The 22340-nt window shown below is 35.0% G+C and overlaps 1 protein-coding gene across 6 annotated transcripts in view; it reads left to right on the forward strand.

Annotated features, from left to right (window-relative positions):
- The window catches only part of LOC143230650 (guanine nucleotide-binding protein G(I)/G(S)/G(T) subunit beta-1), a 65605-nt gene that overhangs the window by 4050 nt on the left and 39215 nt on the right, over positions 1-22340 (forward strand). Inside the window, exons 2-3 of one of the 6 annotated variants that reach the window (XM_076464531.1) lie at positions 6595-6795; positions 16000-16085. In XM_076464531.1, the coding sequence (XP_076320646.1) occupies positions 16029-16085 (57 nt within the window). In that variant the 5' untranslated portion in view covers positions 6595-6795; positions 16000-16028. Of the gene's footprint in view, positions 1-6594; positions 6796-6846; positions 7081-15977; positions 16086-22340 lie in introns of those variants that run through there. The other 5 variants (XM_076464532.1, XM_076464528.1, XM_076464530.1 and 2 more) reach the window with 5 other exon arrangements.

The following is a 22340-nucleotide window of genomic DNA, read 5'->3' on the forward strand; positions in this document are numbered from 1 at the left end:
ACAGCTTTGATCTTTGCCTCAGACAGCTTAGGGAAAAAGTCTCTGGTATTTGAAGGTTGCAGACTTCTTATCAAGAGCTATAACAGATTGTTTTATAAGACATAGTTTTATATGCAGTGGTGGGAACAACACCTTCTGGAGGTCCATTAGTGGCTCACACTTTACATTGTGCCTCCCCACAGAGAACTTGGTCCGTTTCAGCCAGTACTTCCTGTTGTAGTATGTTGTGGTGTTCCTGCTGTACCAAAGGCCAAGATAACAGGGAAGCTTGGTAAAGCCATCTTGCAGACCCATCAGGAATGCCACCATTTTGAAGTCTCAATAACCTTATAGCCATACTTATCATACTTCAAGGCTTCTTGCAAGGTCTTGATGCTGTTGTATTCCTCTTTGAGGTGCACCAAAAGAGCCAGGGGAAGAGACAGATACTTGTTCCCATTAGGGAGCAGCACAGCTTTGAGGCTTCTGGATGAGCAATCAGTGAAGAGGTGCCACTCGTTCAGGTTGAAGGCAATTCCAGTTGCCTCGCACAGACTGGATACATTGTGGCAGAAGCAGAACCTATCTTGACAAGTGAAGAAGCTTGAAAAATGTCAATGACGCTTCCCCTGACTTGCGACTTGCACACTTTTATCTAACAAATCCCATTCCTTTAGCGTAGACGTCAAAAGCTCGGCTTTCAACTTTGTTAGACTAAGATCTCTAATCAAGCCATTGAGGTCTTTTTAATTGGGGTAGTATGGCTTTCTCTCACCAGCTTCACCTCTAAAATTGTAATCTGTATCTTCAACATCTACCTCCTCTTCTGATTTGCTGCTCTCTTTTGAAGATGGCTGCTTTCTCTCTGGCAGAGTGGGTACAGGGAGCTCAGGGCAGTGTGGCATTGGGGCGATGGATGATGGAAGGTCCGGATACATGACAGCAGATGCATTCTTGCCAGCCTGACATTTGGAATGGTCAATTGCTTGAGTGGTCAATGGGTTCACTCCAAATTCTTGGACCATCCTGCAAAAGAGCAAAATAAAATTGTTATTATGAAAAATAAATTTATTTCATCCACAACTAATGTGTAAGAGGTTCTTGCAAAATATTTTGTGATATTTTTTCTATACTTTTGGAAATTTAAAAAAAATAAAAGTAATTTAAATTTTAAAAGGTCTAAAATTTGTGTAATATAAAATCTTACTATTCAAGCAAATAAAAATTGTTCGTCTTACCTTCTGGAGTTGTTTTTTTTTGCAGTACTTGCAGGTAAAATGAGGTGTCTGAGGTTTGTCTTGATCCCCAACAGGCATGCCCAAGTATGCCTTGTAGGTTTCAAATGTTAGAGGATGTCACTGAGTACTTTTTTGCTCTTGTCTTGATAAATTGGCCACATACATAGCAGAATTCTTGCAGTTTCTTGATGCCATCTCTAATAAAATCAGATCAGTCTCTGTGTTCACTTAGCTAGAACTAAACTGAAGTGATGATTGGCGAGTACCTATATATATTACTATGGAAAGTTCTTGAAAATTCTCAATCAGCTACTTAACACTGAATCTACCTGGAATGTCCTGAAAATGGGTAAGTTTGAAAATTTCATTACCCAGGTCACAAAAACAAAGTTTGCAGAGAAACATAAGTCTTTTCCATTTACTTTAGACATAAGCAATTGTGAAATAATGCTTTCTGCCCAGGAACAAGAAAAAGTAAAAAATTTTGTTACATAGTGTTTCCTCAAATATGTGAAAAAATAACATAAAAGTCTTTATCACTTGTACAGTTTTCACAGCAAGATAGACTGACAGCTACCTTATTTCATGGAACTCTTTAATGTTTCAGTGTTTATTCAGTGAACAAATTTGAAATAACTGTGAATCTTGTGGTATGATTTGATGATGCTTTGAAAAAAAGAGTATATCAGTCAGTATGCTTTGGTATTCAACTGGGTAAAGAATTTTATCTGCTGCTTGGAATGTTACTAATGTTGTGGGATGTGCAATACAGTGGTAGATCACTACCATTGTGTTTTGTCCTGTGCATGCACCCAATGACATCTTCACTTGTCCTTTGGTTTTATCAGTACCAAGCTCCATTACTTTAAAGGAAAAAAACTGCTTTGAATTCATAGCATCTGGAAAGGTCTTCACGACTAGCTTTGTCTTGTGAACCTCTAAATTGTCCAAAACGTTCGTTGAAGGCTTGAATGACTCTAGGTTCAAAATCTTACTGTTTATACCAACTTCTTAATTCTAATCTTCATGTTTTGATCACATAAAATGATCATGAAGGGATCTGCTGTTTATTATAAAGTTCTTTGCAATAACACTAGCAGCTGATTCAAGTATTTCACATGTAGACTTATCAGGACAGTATGTATTTTTTTCCACATGTTAGGCCTTAAAATGAGGGACAACCGAGTTCCCTTGTCAGACATTCATATTTGGTAATTACAGTATTCTCTTTCGTTAACTAGAACACACATTTAAATGCAACTAAAATATTGTTCTGAGGTGAAATTTTTTACAATTTTCTGAAATTCGGGAATAGTAGACTCGGCCAGTGCTACAGTTTTATGTCAGTTTCTGACAGCATGATAAATTTGTGTACTACTATTCCTTAAGTTTGTGTTGATTTCAATCACTAAATTTTATTTTATGTGCTTGATACAAATTTTGCATATCACAATCATATCCATTGGTATAGCTAAAACTATAGCCAATTAAACCAAGTTTACATTAGTTAACCACACCTACACATTAATGAATTGACTGTTCTTGTGGCACTGGAGAAAAGTTGATGGAGTTAGGGACAAATTTAAACAAGCCACAAGACCCATTTAGGAAAGGTTCAATACTTCATTTATATATATGTATTTTTGTTAATGGTTTATAGGTGCACCTTCAACAGAATACTAAAGCTTATACTTATTTTGATATTCAGGATATTATTTCCATCTTTATCTGTTCATTGGGTCTAAGCTCCTAAAGATATCAAACATATAAATCAGATGTTTTAATTATTCCATATTCCAAATAAAATATTTCAAATCTCTAAGGCATTTTTAAATGTTTCAAACCAGGAATTATTTTAGTATCTTGTTTTTGAACATTTTAAAGCAAACCAATGTCTTTTCTACTGTAAAAGGACAAAGTAAATGCAACACTTCAAATGGGACCTAATCAAGGCTTTATAAAAATAGATGTTTGTACTCTCTGAATAGGTACTAGAACTGTATTTACACTTTTCAACAATTTCAAATATATTTTTATCGTTGCACCTAAATCCTTCTCCACAACAGTTTTTTTCTTCCATCATGATAACTGTTGTGCTCTTTTACCTTGGCCAGGTGGGTTAAGGTGTTCAGTTTGTAATCTGAGGGTTGCAGGTTCGAATCCTAGTTGTACCAAACATGTTTGCCTTTTCAGCTGTGGTGGCATTATAATGTTATGGTCAATCCCACTATTCATTGGTGAAAATGTAACCCAAAAGTTGGAGGTGGGTGATGATGACTAACTGCTTTCCCTCTAATCTTTCCCTTCTAAATTAGGGATGGTCAGTGCAGATAGCACTCGTGTAGCTTTGCAGAAATTCAAAAAACAAACATATTTTACCTTTAAAAAAATTAAATTTTCCTAAAATATGCAGTGTTAAAAGTATACCAAAATTTGAGCTAATTTTTTCAAGATTGTCTGCAAACTATCTAGAACATGTTGAAACTTAGAGTGAAATTAAACACAATAATATGTTAAGAGGTTTGTTTGCTTAATTTTAATTAAAATGTACCTTAGAATAATACTAAGGGAAATTGTTCCTATTTATGTCTCAGTTAATAACTTTTTCACTGTAAAATCAACCCTGAGGTAACAGTAACAGAACAAATAACTAACAAGCAAAAAATTTATAATATAGAAATGGAAGTCTTGCCAATAGGGACTGTTGAAAATATCTGGTGCATTAAATTAGACATTATAGCACTTCAAGAACACTTCTGGCTCACCAAAGGTGATTCAACCACTCCTTTCCCTTATTAGATAGAAAAATAATCACTAAATCCGGTTCTAATGTTCCAAACATTCCTCAAGTCGTGTGAAGTCTGTATTAGGTACTTCTAACCACCTGCCTCTGTGAAGTTTGATACTTAGTGGTTAGGCCTAACAAGAGTTGGATGTTAAACTTGACACTGTTAATTTTGATAAAAATTTATGTAAAGTTTGTGCATTGTTTCTCTCTTAATATTTAGATTTGCCTATCATTTTAAAGTAAAATTTCATTAAGATGTTACAACTATTTGCTTTATCATACACTATATAATTATGGTTAATTTACTGAGTTTGTTACTTTATACAAATTTCACATTGTTATTAAATTGCCACTCTTAAAATTGAAGAACAGTATTTCAGTACTATATCCTTGTTTTCCCTAACTGATACTTATGTGCAGGTACATACTGCTATGTACCAAGATTTGCTGTTTGCCTTGCTGGCTGCTTCAGTCCCAACACATTTCATTTATTATAGTTTAAAACTGAAACATATGAATTTAAGTAATTTGTCTTGCAAGATTTTCAATACTAGAGGTTTTACAAACCTTATGTTATTAGCTGTATGGCACACCCAGGTTGAGTATTAGAGAATGATTTTTTCAATGGGTTACCAGGGCTTTTAGTACAAGGACCAACTGATTGTACTCACATTAGTGCAGTTTTACTGGTAGCATGGTTAGAAATATTGTACCTAAGTAGTTGACCACTGGAGATAATAAAATATAAATAATGCAAACTGTAGACATGTTTCTGCTCTTAATTTTTTTATTATTAACCAATCCATTGGACTTATTTCCTTCCAAAGCTAGTTTTTTTTAGCTTTATAACTTTTCATAATAAGATATTTAGTATAGGTGGGGGTTACGACATTGTAGACATTAATTTAAAAGCTCATTGTCTGGGTACATCATTTTCAGTATAAATCAAGTATTTTAGTTGTGTTTTTCAATAATGACTTAGGTAAAAACTTGTGTAGTATATCCAAAAAGAATGGAAAAGGGATAGGCCTGCTTAATAATAGGAGGTGTCTTTGAGGTAGCAATTATGAAGTAATTCTAAACTTCTTGAGTTGCCATGTTAGATGGAATAACAAGACTGGATGCAAAATAAAATGTTCATTCTTTGTTAGAACACTAAAAACAAGCACAGTGTATGTGTGTTGTAGCTTTAATATACAACAGACTATTGTTTTTACTGGATTTTTTTTAACTGCTTATTCTTTGGTATCCTGTTGGAGACGATTTAAGTCCAATGTTTGTTAGTTCTTGAGATGTCACATTTACCCAGAGTGACCAGTACTATCTAAGTGATTGTTCATTATCATTAAAACAAGGTTGAGGTTGTCACCTCTTTATGAATGTTGAAGGATGCTATTAATAATCTCTTTGCACAGTCAACGACTTACTCATGGTGTTGTGTGAAACCTGCACATACACAGAATTGAGAATAAATTTAAGTGAAACTAAACTATGATAGTTATAGTAGCACAAAAAGTGGAAGTGTATGGTACATTTATATATTTAAAATGAGTTAAATTAGAAAATGTGACAGTTTAACAAATTGTATATACATTTATGATCACCAAATATATTAAATAATTACAACACAGTTACAGTTGAATTTAGAGAAAGATGATATTGCTAGTAGCAGTCCTGAATTTGCTATTGGAGGAAAAAAATAATTTGCCTTGAAAAAGGTAAGTTTGACGTCTGCATGTTTTCTGTAGGAAATGATGTACAATGAAATCTTAACATTTCTGAAACATTTTATTATAATTGGACAAAGAAAAACCTAGAAATATAAACGTGGAATACTAAAATTTATTCTAGCTTTATTAAAGCTTTTTAATGGGCAGAATTAGAATGTGTATGAAAAATCAAATCGGCCTAGCCTAAAAATATGTTGTACACCATAAAATAAAGTACGTGAAAAGATTAGGGTTTAAATGTAATACTTATTGTGTACAATGACATTAAGGTAAAATCGGCGAATGTATTTTACCCTACTTTTTTGTTTTTCGGGGTGGTTCGATGTCTGTAAGTAGATTGTTTTTCACGTTTGATACATTAAAAAGTACAATATTTAATTTTGTTGGTGGTAGATTTCGTACATCACTGTCATAACGTGACTAAGGTATCACATTCATAAAGATATATTAAGCAAATTGTACATGATATTACGTACATATTTACGTCTGAAATTTTAATATCTGAGGAGGGATGGGTGGAATAAGACCTAGGCTTATCGCGCTCTCCACAATGGTTACTCATATGGGCTCATTTATTCCTGCCTGGGAATTAAAAAAATTTCGTCCGTAAGGAAGGCCTGGTTTAAAACAGGTTCTTGGTTTGTTTTCAAAAAATTAGACTTAAGGTTTTTGTTTTTTCATAAATTCATTATTTTTTTACATATCGAAATACGGAACCAGAAAAGAGAGAGAGTAGGATTGTATACATTTTTTAAGGAAACTGTGGTCACGCTTCTAGTTTGTTATAACAAGTTGCAGAACATTAATGTTTTTCTATTGTTAAATGTTGTATTACATTTATATAACTTATTTTCCACAGTTAGATTGTAACCACAGTGTTTATGAAAGGTTACTGTCGTGTTACAGAACCGCCACGACGGAGGTGTTCGATTTGTTATTCCAGGTGGTTGTAACCTATCGTATTGATCTGGGTGATACCACTACAGTGAGTGGGAAGTTTGATTGGAGGCTTACCGTTCGTGTGTACGAGCAGAATTGCCATCTGCCGTTTTGCGTAAGAGTTAAGTTGAATTTCGACCTTACAGCGTATAATACGGACTTGCACAAAATTCGGTGATTTGATGGCACGATGCTGCTATAGCTTAAAATTATTTGTTTATGCTACCCTTTTTCTCTCTCTCATAGCCTCTTATCGAAATTTTGTAAACGAATAAAGGTCAATGAATGAATGCGGATTTGCTTTGCATTTGACTTCAAAATTGTGATTGTGGTGGGGACCTCAGCAGAAGTAAGTAACGTGCCGCTGAGAGAGAGTGTCATTCTTATATTTAATACAATAAACAGGGTAGGTACACCAGTAATCTGTTTAATATAACAGTTACTTCGAAAATTGTAACTATTTTTTGTTATTTGAAAGTAAATTTTTAAAAGTAGTATACTTATATTCCTGCAAAATACATTTTAATAGTGATTGTACATATTTTCTGTATGCATCTAATAGGCCTAATGTGTTACAACAAGAATAAATATCATGCTTTGCCAGCTTGTTAAAGGTGTTCACACTAGAAGTAACATAATAATACTTTATTTTACATTGATTTTTGGCATTCTCTTAACATATATTTACATCCTATTATTTAAGTCACTCTGCTAATAGGTATGAATTTGTTTCCAAAGCTGTGTTTATTGAAAAACTAGCAGATCTGCCTGCACCTTTCACAGAATTATTTTGTTGATTTCACAAAGATGATGGAGTATTGTGTTTGTGTTGTTTTAGTTTAGTGGGTAAGCCATCAGCCAAGAAACCCTTGCAATCTCTCACATTAAATTGACTTTCATCCAACTTTCTATGGGTCAACATTAACTTTGTAAACTTGCAATGCTGATATTTGTTGCATACTGAGTACAAATAGACCAATGTGTTGATTTGTGTTAAAATAACTTTAGGCTTAAAGTTTACTTAGTTAAATTTAAATACCTGGAAAACTTGAACCATTCCTTAAATTGATTTATCCATTAAACTTCTATTTTAGAGAACACACAGAAGGTTTTACTGAATTTCATGGAAATTGGTTCATTCAGTTTTTGTCACAAAAGTGTGGTATCAGATACAAACAGTTATAACAGTTTAAACATATAGGTTAGGTCATTATTCAATAATAAATCTGAATATAAAAATCAAAAGTAAGATAGCACTGAAATAATACTGTGGTAGTCTAAAGTGTGACTGTACAAGTGTATTATGTTTTTAATTTATTATTCAATCTAACAGTGATGTTTCAATGAAAGTCAAAGCTTTAGTTTGGAATCCGCGTGTGACAAAACTGTACAATCGTGAGTTATGCGTAGTTCTTCTCCAAAGTGTTGGTTCCAACTGATGCACATAAACATGTAGTTAAAATAATAATGTAATGTTACTTTAAAATGTTAACTTTTCCCCAATAAATATGTAATTATTAAAACTAAATGTTTAAAGTTTTTTGTTTTGTTTTTTTACAACACTATATCACCATCCACATCCTATTGTTCGTATCTATAGGTTATAAACTTAATTAAATGCAGGTCAGCATACTCTGTAAGGTTTTAAATATTTTTTTGTCTGTGAAATAAGAAAGGTTGGGGACTACTGTAGTATATTTAGTTTGATACTACAAATAGTGTTTTTAAAACATTTAGGAACCACTGTTGTCGATTTAATTTAACACCATAACTATTTTGGAACAACATGGGACCTGTTTGTCCATCTTGGCTGTTCCATCTTCAAAACTAAATAAAAAAACATTAATGTCAGTCCTTATTCATATTCTTTTTTTTCTGGAAGGAATCCATTCCAAAGGCCAACCAGCCCATTAGAAAAATAAAAGTGTCTTATCTGAAGTTTACTCCTACCTTGCCAAAGTCTATATTTGTGTCCAATAGTCCTACTGTTATCACTGTTAAATATGTAGAAGATGATGCATCCACACTGCCAATTCCTTTTACAATCTTAAATACCTGACTTGTATCTTCCCAAACTTTTTGTTTTTTCAATAGAAAACAATTTGAGAGTTTTCAGCCTCTCTTTGTATGACAACCCCTCCATCCCAAGCACCATTCTAGTTAACTTTTCTTGAACCCTTTCCAACAATTCAATGTCTTCCTTCAGGTAAGAACTACAAGACTGAGTATAATACTCCAAATGTAGCCTAACCAGTGATCTATATAATGAAATAACCTCTTTAAACTTGTATTCAGTGTTTCTGCATATGTAGCCTAAACTCCTGTTTGGCCTACTACTAGCAACAGTGCACTCACTACTTGGGTGGCTCTAGAGACTAATCAGCTGTTACACAAAAATTTTTTTTCATGACACAGTTAAGGTTATTTCTATCCAAATTATACTTACAATTCAAATTATGATAATCCATGTGCCTTAACATGCATTTATTATAATTAAAACCCCTCTGCCATTTGTTTGCCCAATTCTCAAACAGTCTAAATCCTTTTGTAAGTTGACAACATCCTCTTCACAGCCAGGAACACCCAAGATGTTTATACCATCAACAAAGTGATGTACATACTATTCCTTCTTTTCATTCATAAAGAAACATGGCTGGTCCTGATGCACCCCACTTGTGGCATTAATCCAGCTTGATTGAACTTTAAGTAAAGAACCCTCTTTTTTCTTCCATGAAGCCCCTCTTCTATATAGTTAGTTAACTTATTTTCAAAACTAAAGTTTCTTTACAAGCCTTTTATGTGGCACTTTGTCAAATACTTTCTGAAAATCTAGATGAATCTTCATCCTTACTCACATGTGCATAAGCAGTAACCTTTTCAAAGAATGTCAAAAGATTTGTAAGACTAGATTTTTTTCCTAGATTTTAAAATTTGTTTTTGCAAAGCATCTTTTAATTGACTTTTTGAAAACTTTTCACACACTGGTGTGTAAGACAAATTGGTCTATAATTAATAGAACAATTTTTATCACTTCTATTGAAAAGAGTAGGTACATCAGCTAACTTCCAATCCTTTGGTACCTGTCCACTATTCATGGACTGACAAAAAGTAGTGAGTGGCTCACATATCCAAGGTTTAATCTCTGTCAAAACTTTTGGGGAAATATCTGGCCCAGGAGCCTTATTGTTTTTGAACTTCCAAATTTTTCTTAACCAGTTCAGAATTAAGGCAATCATTTTGTTTTATCTTGTTTCCATTTATCAGTTGTTCAGGTCATGAAATACAGTGGTACCTCAGTTCTCAAATTTAATCCATGAAAACTTAACTGCACTTTACCTGTGCTAAGGAGAGCTGATGGCATAAGTGAAAAGTGGTGAGGAACGTGGAGAGTAGGAGGGTTATTATTGTTTGGAAGGGGAGTCACCTTCCATAAAAATGACAGGTAACTCTTCTTCTGGGGTTCTTTCTCTTTTCTGTCTCTTTGCACTGCTACAACTTGCTTGAGACTCACTGGACCTATTTCTCACAAAATACTTGTCTAATGAGGTTTGTTTCTGCATGCATTTTAAAATGTTTCTGAAGTAAGACATGGCATTTTCATTGAAAAGGTTTATGCTGCAGTTTGCTACAGCTTTGTCAGGGTGACATTTTTCCACAAAACTTTGTAACTCTCCCCATTTTCCACACATTTCCTTGATTAGTGAACTTGGAACATCCTCCCTTCCCGCTTCCTCATCTGAAGACACTTTCTCAGTTGCCTTCTGTTGCTGCTCCTTCTGAAGGTCTTGGAGTTATTCTGTGGTGAGCTCAGTGTTGTGGTCTTCCACCAACTCCACCACATCATCACTACTCACATTCGAGCCTATACACTTGCCTAGTGAAACAATATCCTTGACAACATTATCAGCCTCAAAGCCTTCAAAGTCTCTATTTGCTACTGAGTCTGGCCACAATTTCTTTTCGGGCTGAGTTCATGGTCCTCAAAGACACTTCCCTCCAGGCTTTGTCTATGATCCTCAGCAATGGAGGATATTAAAGTGATTTTTACAGAATTCTGGGTGTTTTTCAGGAGGTCAGCATGCAACTGCTTTGCTTTCTCACAAATGGTCTCAGAAGTGCTATCACCAGCTAATTGTTTTTTGTTTACCCAAATCAACAACAGTTTTTCAACCTCTTCCATTGTTTGTGATCTTTGTTTTGTAAGCACTGTCACTCCTTTTGCAACATCAGCTCCTTTGATGACCTCTTTATTTTTCAGTATGGTGCAGACTGTAGACTTCACCATACCAAACTGTGCAGCAAGGTCAGACACACAAACACCACTCTCATACTTCGCTATGAGATCTTTTTTCACCTCTATTGTGGCTCTAACAATTTTTCTTTTTGGTTTGCTGCTTTCATTATCCTTCTTTGACCCCATGGTGGCTTATTCAATCAGAATATTTAGAAAATGAAAAAAGAAAAATGAGAATGTTTACAGCTGATTTTAGCGGGGGTTTGGACTGAGTAACAGGTGCGGTTAAAATGTTTTGGGCAAGCCTTGCGTGGGCTGAAAATGGTCATTAGGGGTCATCAGTCGGGTTATTTTGGGGGTTCAACCATGACAGCTTGGTTCAGGAACCAAGTTTATGTTTGACAACCGAGACATTTTTTTCTCAAACAATATGTTCGAAAAGCGAATTTTTCGAGAAAGGAGTTGTTCAAGAACCGAGGTACCACTGTAATGCTTAAATCTTCTTTAGTAAAACGTAATATCCCAGCAACCTCATAATCATAAGATACTAGCCTTCCTTTATCATTCCTTAATGTTTCTACTTCCATTTTTAAATTTTGTTCACCCTTAATGCATTTATTGAAATCCTTACTTTAATTTTTACATTTTCAGCCAACCTTTTCTTGTACATTCTTTTTGTTGTCCCAGTTTCTTGTTTCACAAACTTTCTTGATTTTTTGTAATCTTCTAGTCATGTCATACCAGTCAGTTTACATTTATTAAATTTATAATGCTTTATTTTAATTTATATCTTAAACTCTGTGAGCCAACCTAGTTTCTAATGTACAGTTCTTCTTTTCTTTCTGTAAGGAATATATTTACCTTGAATACTTAAACATTTTTCACATCTGATTGCTATCGCCAAATAATTTAGCTGTGAAATACATAATAGATAATTATTGTTGCATCCTTTTCCAATTTGCTTTTAAGAAAGTTGTAACCAAAATATCATTATTTCTTATCTAAAAATGCAGCAAAATGTTGAACCTAATGAAGCAATAATCACTTGCATTCAAATATTCTCCAATTTACATTATTTTAATCATTTTTGTATTTGAAGTTAACAGTAAATATAAATTAGCACTGTTTCTAGTATGTTTCTTTACTAGTTGGTAAAAAAAGCCATCCTGAACAGCTTCCAAAAGGCTTTATCCCTCATGGTTTGACTCCAGCATTTACCAGTCAGTATTGCCTGAAATTAAAATCACCCATAGTTATGACTTCATTAACAGCTGAAATCTTAATCTCAGTGTAAAATTTCTCACTAATTTTGTCTGTTTCATCTAGTGATTTGTAACCATTTTCCACTAAAAGCCTTTTCTTTTTATAGAAACCCAAATGGATTTAGTCTTCTTGTTATTACTATTGATATCCTCAACTTCAACAGGATGTACTCATACTTTACATATAGAGCCACCTCCCCTCTTTTATATTGTATCTCTATTAAATAGCTTGCAATCCTATATTTCAAAGAAACTTCTGTCATTAAGATCATCTTCATTTAACTGTATTCCAGTTATTCTCATTACATTAAAATTCCCTATTCCTACTTGATCTCTAAAGTCATCTAATTATTTCTTATACTTCAAGCATTAAAATAGTAAGAATTAAGCCTATCCTTACAACCACTTTATATTTATTTCCTATGCTAAACTTTTCTCTGCCTCTTACTACTTTTACATTGTTTTTCTCTAGCCCTCAGTACTGCCTAGTTCTAGTTTAGAACTCTTGCAGCTGAGTTAGTAACTTTAGAGAACAAGATAGTCTATACCTTATTTAAATGTAAACCATCCATTCCAAAAAGCTCCTTTTTTGCCACTGAACTGTCCTTACAAGTCCAACCAATCTGCCTATCCTTACATACTAACCTAAGGTAGCATTTAGCATCTAGTGACCTACTTATAGTTTTATTCCCATGGTTAATTCATGGCAATATCCATAACACAAGTAATTAATTTTTTCTTTAAATGTTTTAATCAACCCTTTGTACTTATTAATTAGCTCCTCTGACTGACCTTTCTCTACATCTTTATCCACTACATGCACCACTAAAACAGCATCTCTGCTAGCCCCATTTTATTATATCTTCTGCTCTGTCAGGTTGTGATACCCAGGGGCACAGGTGAGGGATATAATTGAAAGAGCAGAAGATATATTCTTTTCTCCCTATTTACTCCTCAGACTATTCTTTGAGCATGCCTCGTCAAAGAATCACATAGAATATTCTATCCACGTGCCTTGCCGATGAATCACGTATAGAATATTCTATCCACATACCTTGCCGGTGAATCACGTATAGAATATTCTATCCACATACCTTGCCGATGAATCACCTATAGAATTATAGAATATTCTATCCACATACCTTGCCGATGAATCACGTATAGAATATTTTATCCACATACCTTGCCGATGAATCACCTATAGAATATTTTATCCACATACCTTGCCGATGAATCACCTATAGAATATTATATCCACATACCTTGCCGATGAATCACCTATAGAATATTCTATCCACATACCTTGCCGATGAATCACCTATAGAATATTCTATCCACATACCTTGCCGATGAATCACCTATAGAATATTCTATCCATGCCTTGCCGATAGAATATTCTATCCACATGCCTTGCCGATGCCTTGCCGATGAATCACCTATAGAATATTCTATCCACATGCCTTGCCGATGAATCACCTATAGAATATTCTATCCACATGCCTTGCCGATGAATCACCTATAGAATATTCTATCCACATGCCTTGCCGATGAATCACCTATAGAATATTCTATCCACATGCCTTGCCGATGAATCACCTATAGAATATTCTATCCACATGCCTTGCCGATGAATCACCTATAGAATATTCTATCCACATGCCTTGCCGATGAATCACCTATAGAATATTCTATCCACATGCCTTGCCGATGAACCTATAGAATATTCTATCCACATGCCTTGCCGATGAATCACCTCTATCCACATGAATCACCTATAGAATATTCTATCCACATGCCTTGCCGATGCCTTGCCGATGAATCAGAATATTCTATCCACATGCCTTGCCGATGAATCACCTATAGAATATTCTATCCACATGCCTTGCCGATGAATCACCTATAGAATATTCTATCCACATGCCTTGCCGATGAATCGCCTATAGAATATTCTATCCACATGCCTTGCCGATGAATCGCCTATAGAATATTCTATCCACATGCCTTGCCGATGAATCACCTATAGAATATTCTATCCACATGCCTTGCCGATGAAATATGAATCGCCTATAGAATATTCTATCCACATGCCTTGCCGATGAATCACCTATAGAATATTCTATCCACATGCCTTGCCGATGAATCACCTATAGAATATTCTATCCACATGCCTTGCCGATGAATCACCTATAGAATATTCTATCCACATGCATCCACCCTTGCCGATGAATCACCTATAGAATATTCTATCCACATGCCTTGCCGATGAATCACCTATAGAATATTCTATCCACATGCCTTGCCGATGAACCACCTATAGAATATTCTATCCACATGCCTTGCCGATGAACCACCTATAGAATATTCTATCCACATGCCTTGCCGATGAATCACGTATAGTTATAATCTCATCATCTACATCCTTCTCTTCTCTTCTTGTTTTCTTTATCTACAGAAGCCAAGAGCTGAAATCTGTTGCTCAGCAGAACAGGTTTATTATAACTAATTCAATGCTTGTTATTCTAATAGTTATATAAGTTCCTGAACGTCATTGTGATGTATCACTTATATGTAAATACTTAAGCTTCTCCTGAAATCTTGCTACCATTTCTCACAGTTTACACTTATCTTATGTATTGTTTCTACTTTACATATGATAGCCTACAAACTCTATGTACAAATTGGATATCTTTGTTACAAGCTTTCTCTAAAGTACGTGCTAGTATTGAGTTCCCAGATAAAACCCACTCGTTGCACCCATTACACCTAACTAGCAGTAAACATTTTCTGTAGTCGACTTATCCATTGTATGTATAGTTATAGCCTGAAAATACTCACTACCAAATACCAGTAGCCTATTATTTACAGTTACTATTAAGACTAACATTTGAAATCCAGTTATATTATTTTTTACTACCTAAACTTTATTATGTAAAAAGAATTTTAATTTTATAGAATGTAGAAAATGAACTTGTTAATTCTTAAAATACCAAGAAACAATAAACTAGTTTTTAGATTGTAATTATTTAGTAAAACAATGTTTATCCTAATTTATTAATTACCAGTCAGTTGAAATACACTTGAGCCTAAAGTATTGTTGCACATATTAAATCTATTTTAAGGTTGTAAAATTTTCACTGCTAAGCTTTGACCATTTTGCAAAATTACTACATTTAGTTATTTAACCCAAATTATTACAAATTGTGTATTATTATTAAATAATTTTCAGAAATCTAATAGTACGGGTTTACTTTTTCAACTCATTTTCCAGTTGTGCTCTACATTCCATGAATAGCAGTTTTAAACCAATTGGGAGCTAGTACTTTATATTAGTTTAATACTATGAATATTTTTTTAAACATTTAAAGCCTCCAATCTTGTGGCAAACTATCGAAAGTTGTATATAAACAAAACCTTTTTCTACTCTTTCTGGGAAGTTAGCCATACTTATCATTGCTATAGCTAGTGGTAAAACATTCATAACTATATAATTTAAATCATGACGTTACATAATTTGAAAAATATGAGAAAAATATGCAAGAAGTGAGTCAACTGTAAAAAAGAATGTCAAATTTCCTTGGAAATTGTGACTGTTAGGTGGATTATTTGTGAGATTTGTGCAGTTGTGATGGTACCATTTGGTAGCATTGTAGTTTCAAAATAGCATGTGTGAAATGAATGGTTAATTTATTAATCAATTATGTTTTAGTAATTTGATACAGAACTAATTATTTTGATTATTTTTGTAGTTTCATTATCTTATAGTTAGTAGTAGAGATAAGCTTGAACTGAAAATTGATTTTATTTCAGTGTATTCTCTCCATTGTTACAGGTGTTTATCACCTTAATTTATAAAGAAAGATGAATGAATTAGATAGTCTGAGACAGGAGGCAGAAACCTTGAAGAACACTATTCGAGTAAGTAAACATTTTTATTTGCATGAAATATTTGGCTTAACTGATAAATCTCTTGTAAAGACTAAGAAAAGATTTCTATTGTCTTTAGTCTTTTTTAATAATCTAGGGTGGGTGAAAAAAATTAAGATGAACTGTGAAATAATGACTGAAAATTAACCCATATCTCTAGCTTCTAATTTCCTTTTTATTCTATAGTACAAGAGGTCAGTATAAGCTGCTTTTAGGATAATTATTTTTGAAGTTATTCATGTGATTTGTTGTGGAAATAAAAAGGAGTTGGGGAGGAGCTCAAATTATGAACTTTTTTAAATGTTAAACTTTTTTGTACTTCATTGTGGATTAAAAATATTAGTTGTAAGAATTGGAGAATCTGTATCAATGTTATTTCAAAGAATACCTATAACCCACATAAATTCAGAGGTTTCAGATTATTTAGATAATGCATTTTGTTATAGTCAAGAGAAAGTGGATGTTTAACAAAGTACCATGAAGGATTTTTTTAATTGTCAAAATAACAGTCACATATGACACCATACCTTATATTACATTTCATACACTTATTTTCCATGAAAGAAAAACTTTTATAACGTGTTTGTATAGATGCTTTTTTTAACACAGTGTCTACACATTGAAAATATATTGTAATTATTAGCCACAGGAAGATGGTTAAATACAACTGTTGTTTTTAACTGTAAAAATAAAACAAAGAAATATCTTTTGGTCTGTTATTGTAGTTGACACACAACCTTTTTCCAACAGTTATTACTTGTTGGAGAGAACAGCATTGTATTTTATTGGGAATCAAGCTTGTATCAATATTTAAATTTATATGTAGTTTTAGATGGAATTCTTTCCAGAGTAAGATTCTCAAGTTTACATTTGTTCCCTGATTTTCCCTGAAAATTTTCTGTCAAATAAACACAGCTGCAAAAGCATAATTAGGTATATACCTAATCATCTTATACTGATGCATGTCATTATTAGAAATTTTTGGGTGTGCTGTGCAGTAGTCATGTTGAATTCAATGGTGACTTGGACTGAAATCGTTAAAATTAGAGGCCAACATTTGTGGACATGTATATGTCTGACACACAGTCCAATCGTGGCCAATTCACTATCACTGCTTGAGACCTACAAAGGGTATTTTTACCAAATACACATCTCTTATGTAATTACTAAATTACTAAAGATGAGCAAATCCACCATTTTTGTTTGTCAATGTGTGGTACTTGTAGAAAAGTATCTTTTTACTAGATCCCATGCAAATTGGTCAACATGCAACCAAGTAATTGACCCAAAACACCAGCATTATGTTTTCTGACCTGTTTTCAGAATGGGAAAATTGAACTTTTTGTATGTTTTTGGTGCAGCAAGATTTATATGTGTACCAATTTTCATTTTCATTGCCTTAAATTACTGCACAGGAGCCCAAGATATTTGATTTATCTATGATGTACAGTTTTTTCTCTCAACCTTATTACAAACTATATACAGGGTGTTCGGAAAGTCACTGTGCAGTTTTGTAATCATATTTCATTCAGTCTATTTCAAGCCAGCAACTGATAGCTGTGTTTAGATACAAAATAAGAAGGATCCAGGCCTGTATTGATGCCAACGGGGGTCACTTTCAACATTGTTTATAATTGTCATTCATATTTACCTCCTATATTCTATATTGAAACATGTCTGTTAATAAATATATAAGTGCACAGGACTTTCTGAACACCCTGTATTTACAATAATAAAAGGACATTTCTGTGGATCTAAGAGGAAAGAATCTAGAAACCTGACCCCTCAGTGTGGATTCCAACAACAAAGACTTGACCAGTCGACCCAGGGCAGGAACTATGGAGTTTGATAGACGTGGTCGTAAGCAGAAGGGTTCTCCTGCCAATTCACCTACATGTCATTTAAAAATGGCCACCTTGATACAATGGAACTGTCAATGGTTTCTGTTCTAATCTGGATGACATTAAAACACTGATTGCTTCCTACTATCCTGTATGTCTTTCCTTACAGGAAACATTTCTGAAATCTGCTGATACAGTCACCTTTTGGCAGTTTTCTTTGTACAGAAATGACAGGCTGTGTGATGGACAAGTGCATGGAGGGATGGCACTGTTGGTTGATCAGCATGTGCCCACCCTGTCTTTGCCACTCAACACACCCTTGGCGGCCGTATCCATCTGTGTTTTCGTGGATCGTACCATCACTGTTTCTCCACTCCACCTGTCACCTGGAGAGACATATGATCAATCTTTTTAATCCTGGGGATCTTTAATGGACGTCATCCCCTCTGGGGAAGTGCTGTTATTGATAGGAGGGATTGATCTGTAGAGCATATGCTCTCTGATTACAACCTTTCTTTTTTCAATACTGGTTCTTCTACTTATTTCCATGCACCTAGTCAGTCCTTTACTGCTATTGATCTCTCAGTCTGCTCCCCTTCATTATTCTCCCATTTTTCATGGAGGGTTGACAATAATCCATGAGGCAGTGATAATTTTGAGAGAGACTGGCCCACTTTCACTGCTCTTGCAGAACTTGATCCTGCCATCGTCTGTCAGCCATCAGTAGACGACTGTGTGGCAGCAGTAACTGACTGTATTATACAAGCAGCTGCTCAATATATTCCTAAAACCTCAACACGTTTTCCACTATATTCTCATCTTTGGTGGAATCCTACCTGCCACATGGCATATAAGGCTCAAAAACGGGCCTGGGATACTTTCAAGATATCCCACACTTTCAAACCGCATCACTTTCCAGCGGGCCTGTGCACATGCTCAGTGGATAAGACGCCAAAGCCAGAAGGAATCTTGGATTAAGTTCACAACTGGCATATCTTTTACCACCAGTTTCAAAGTCATATGGGACAAGATTCAAAAGGTCAGTGAGGAATATAACTCTGTCCCCCTCTCAATTTTGCACTTTGATGACCATGAAGTGGCTAATACTCAAAGCATTGCTGATACTCTAGGTGAAAGCTTTTGCTGGGTATCTAGAATATCTGCTTCTTCTTCCACCTTCTTAGCCACCAAGACTCTGGCAGAGCAATCACCTCTTTCCTTTCAAGCTGATTGTCTCTTAATATAATTGTCTCTTTACATTGGTGGAATTGAAACTGGCCCTTTGTTCATCTGGCAGTACATCAGTTTGACCAGATGATGTACACTGACATGCTGCTCTATCTATCTCCTGCTTCTCTTGAAACTAAACTAAACTAACGTGGCAGGGGTTCAGTTTAGAGAGAGAGAAATCAGAAGAGTTCTCTCTCCAACTGGGGTGTTCAGGAACTTTGTAGTTCCTCTTCGTCCCCTTTCGTGGATTGTTATTAAGATTAAGTGGTGTTTTTTTTATTATTATTTTAATAAATTAATTATCGTTATTATTCTTGACTTTTTGGGTGGAGAATGTCTCACTAAATGTTCTTTTGGGTGGAGGCAAAGGCAGCAGTGGAAAGAAAGGCCGGGACCTGTCCCGAAAAGAAAAAGTTGGGCAGATGTGAACATGAATGTAATTCATTCAGATCAAATCAAATGGCCCGATTCTGGGTCTGGCAAAAAGGTTGCCTAGGCTGGGATCTAGAAATCCAATGCCTGAAGATTTTGATGTGGGGGGAAACAGGAGTGCCCCGAGGAAACCCACTTTCACACGACAGGCGCCGAAAGTTTTGCCTGTCGTGTGCTCTGTACTTGAAAAAAAGGAATTCATGTTAATAACATAGATTTTATTTATTTAGATTCTTTGTTGAGTGGATTGTGATTCTTGAAATATGTTGTAAGGTGATATGTATTTTGTTGGTGCACTTGATAATTTGTGTAGTGATGCCGTTAGTTTATTTCTATTTTCTGCTTTTAGATAATATTTGAAAGTTCTGTTATTCTATCTCTTATAGTTGGTAAATTACTAATTTGGTGTAGATAATTTGTTGGCATAAAAGATGGTAAACTGAATGCGGATTTTAATATTTTGTTTTGTTGCACTTGGATTTTTTGGAGTGTGTTGTTTGACATATTGTATGTTACTTGACATCCATACTCTATTAGTGGACGGATGTAAGCCTTGTATATTTGTATAATGGTGTTCGGTGCGCATTTCGATTGTTTACCAGTTATAGTCTTTAGATATGAAATCCTTTTCTGATTGATGAGTGTATATTGTTTATGTGTTTTTTCCATGTTAGTTTTGTGTTGAAAGTGACGCCAAGGAATGTGATGTTTTTGCTCATGTTAATGGTTGTGTTTCCAAGTGATAGTTTTATTTTTTCTAGATTTTTTCTTTGCTTCTTTAGTTTTCTATAGAAGGTGATTGCTTGTGTTTTTGTCGGATTTAACACGACCTTCCACTTGTTGCTCCATGTTGAGACGTTGTTTAGTGATTCTTGTACGCGAGACATGGCCATTACTGGGTTTCTGGAGGTGCTCCAGATTGTGATGTCGTCTGCGTGTGTGTGAATTGTGTGTGTATGTTAGATTTGGAAAAGGTATGTCACTGACGAAAATTATGTATAGAAGTGGAGAGAGGACTGATCCTTGGGGCACTCCTGCCGTTATATTAAATAATTTGGATTTGGTTTTATTGACTTTTACTTGTGCTGTTCTATTGGTTAAAAAATTTGAAATCCATTTGACTATCGTAGGATTTATTTGTAGGTGATTTAGTTTGTATATGATGGCGTTGTGCCAAACACTGTCGAATGCTTTTTTGACATCTAGGAATACCCCGATGGTTACTTGATTGTTGTTGTAAGCTTTGTAGATTGATTCGGTGAGTCATGTGAGGTGATCTGTTGTTTGTCTATTTTTTCTGGAGGCATTTTGAGATTCTGGAAGGATGTTGTTTGATTCGCAAAAATGGAGGAGACTGTTGGAGATAATTCTCTCCATCAGTTTGCCAAGGCAGCTTAACAGACTGATGGGGCGGAAATTATCTGGATTTGTTCTATTAGTTTGTTTCTTGGGGATTGTTGTTATGATGGCTTTTTTCCACGTGTCAGGGTAATACCCGGTTGCTAGTGAAATGTTCATGATGTTTGTGAGGTGTTGTAGTAGGAGAGTGGAACTTTTTTTGAGAATATTTGGTATTTGGTCATGTCCGGGGGAGAAATATATTGATATTCTTGATATTCTTCTACTTGTTTTTAACCGGATCTGGCAGGAGAATGTTTTTCCTGATGCCTGGTCCCAGGCTATTGTCCTACCTTTCTCTAAGCCTGGGAAAGATCCCAAGATTCCTACAAACTACCATCCAATTGCTTTGACGAGCTGTCTCTGTAAGATCTTAGAGAGGATTGTTAATGCCTGTCTTTTTTGGTTCCTCGAATCAAACAATCTCCTCTTGCCCACCCAGTGTGGGTTCTAACGATAGCACTCCACCTTACACCACTTGATTCGACTTGAAACGTCAATCAAAGAAGCCTTTCTCAAATGACAACATCTTATATCAATATTCTTTGACATTGAGAAAGTTTGTGACAGAACATGGAGGTATGGCATTTTGTAAGACCTCCATATATATGGGTTACATGGCCATTTGCCCATTTTTTAAATATTTTAATCGACAGGAGATTCCAAGTTCATGTGGGTTCAACACTTTCCCATTCTTTTCTATAGAAACTTGGAATCCCTTAGGGCTGTGTTTTGAGTGTCACACTTTTCAGTATAAAGATTAATTCCATCAATGAACAACTCCCTCGCTGTTACAAACGGGCTCTATGTCGACGACTTTCACATCTCATGTTAGTCGTTGAACATGAGATATATTGAGTGGCAGCTACAAACTGCCCTCAATCATGTGGTGAAGTGGACCACAGCAAACGGCTTTAATTTCTCTCTCTCTAAAACCACTTGCATGCACTTTTGCTGCCAACAGGGTATTCACCCTGATCCTGCACTCTGTATCGGTGAAGTTGTACTACTTGTACTCGATTATAGATCACTGGTCTATGTCTCTGCCAGACCCTTGGCCTTAAAGATGCTGGACCCCATTCATCATCAAGGACTTCGGCTCTGCACTGGGGCTTTTCACACCTCCCCAGTTCAGAAGTTATACATAGTATAACCTTCTTTGCACCTTCGTCGTTTGAAACTGTATGCTTCGAAACTTCATTTCTCATCAAGCATCCCTTCTAATATATACAAAAGCTAATGCATTTTGGTAACAGTGGGTTCCAACATTGGCTTTTCCATGTTGCTTAGCAACAAAATTATGGCCTGTTATTGTTGGTAGGGTGCCTACTGAAAGTATAAAATG

The sequence above is a fragment of the Tachypleus tridentatus genome, chromosome 10 (genome assembly GCF_004210375.1).
Source record: "Tachypleus tridentatus isolate NWPU-2018 chromosome 10, ASM421037v1, whole genome shotgun sequence".
NCBI classification, from domain to species: Eukaryota; Metazoa; Arthropoda; class Merostomata; order Xiphosura; family Limulidae; genus Tachypleus; species Tachypleus tridentatus.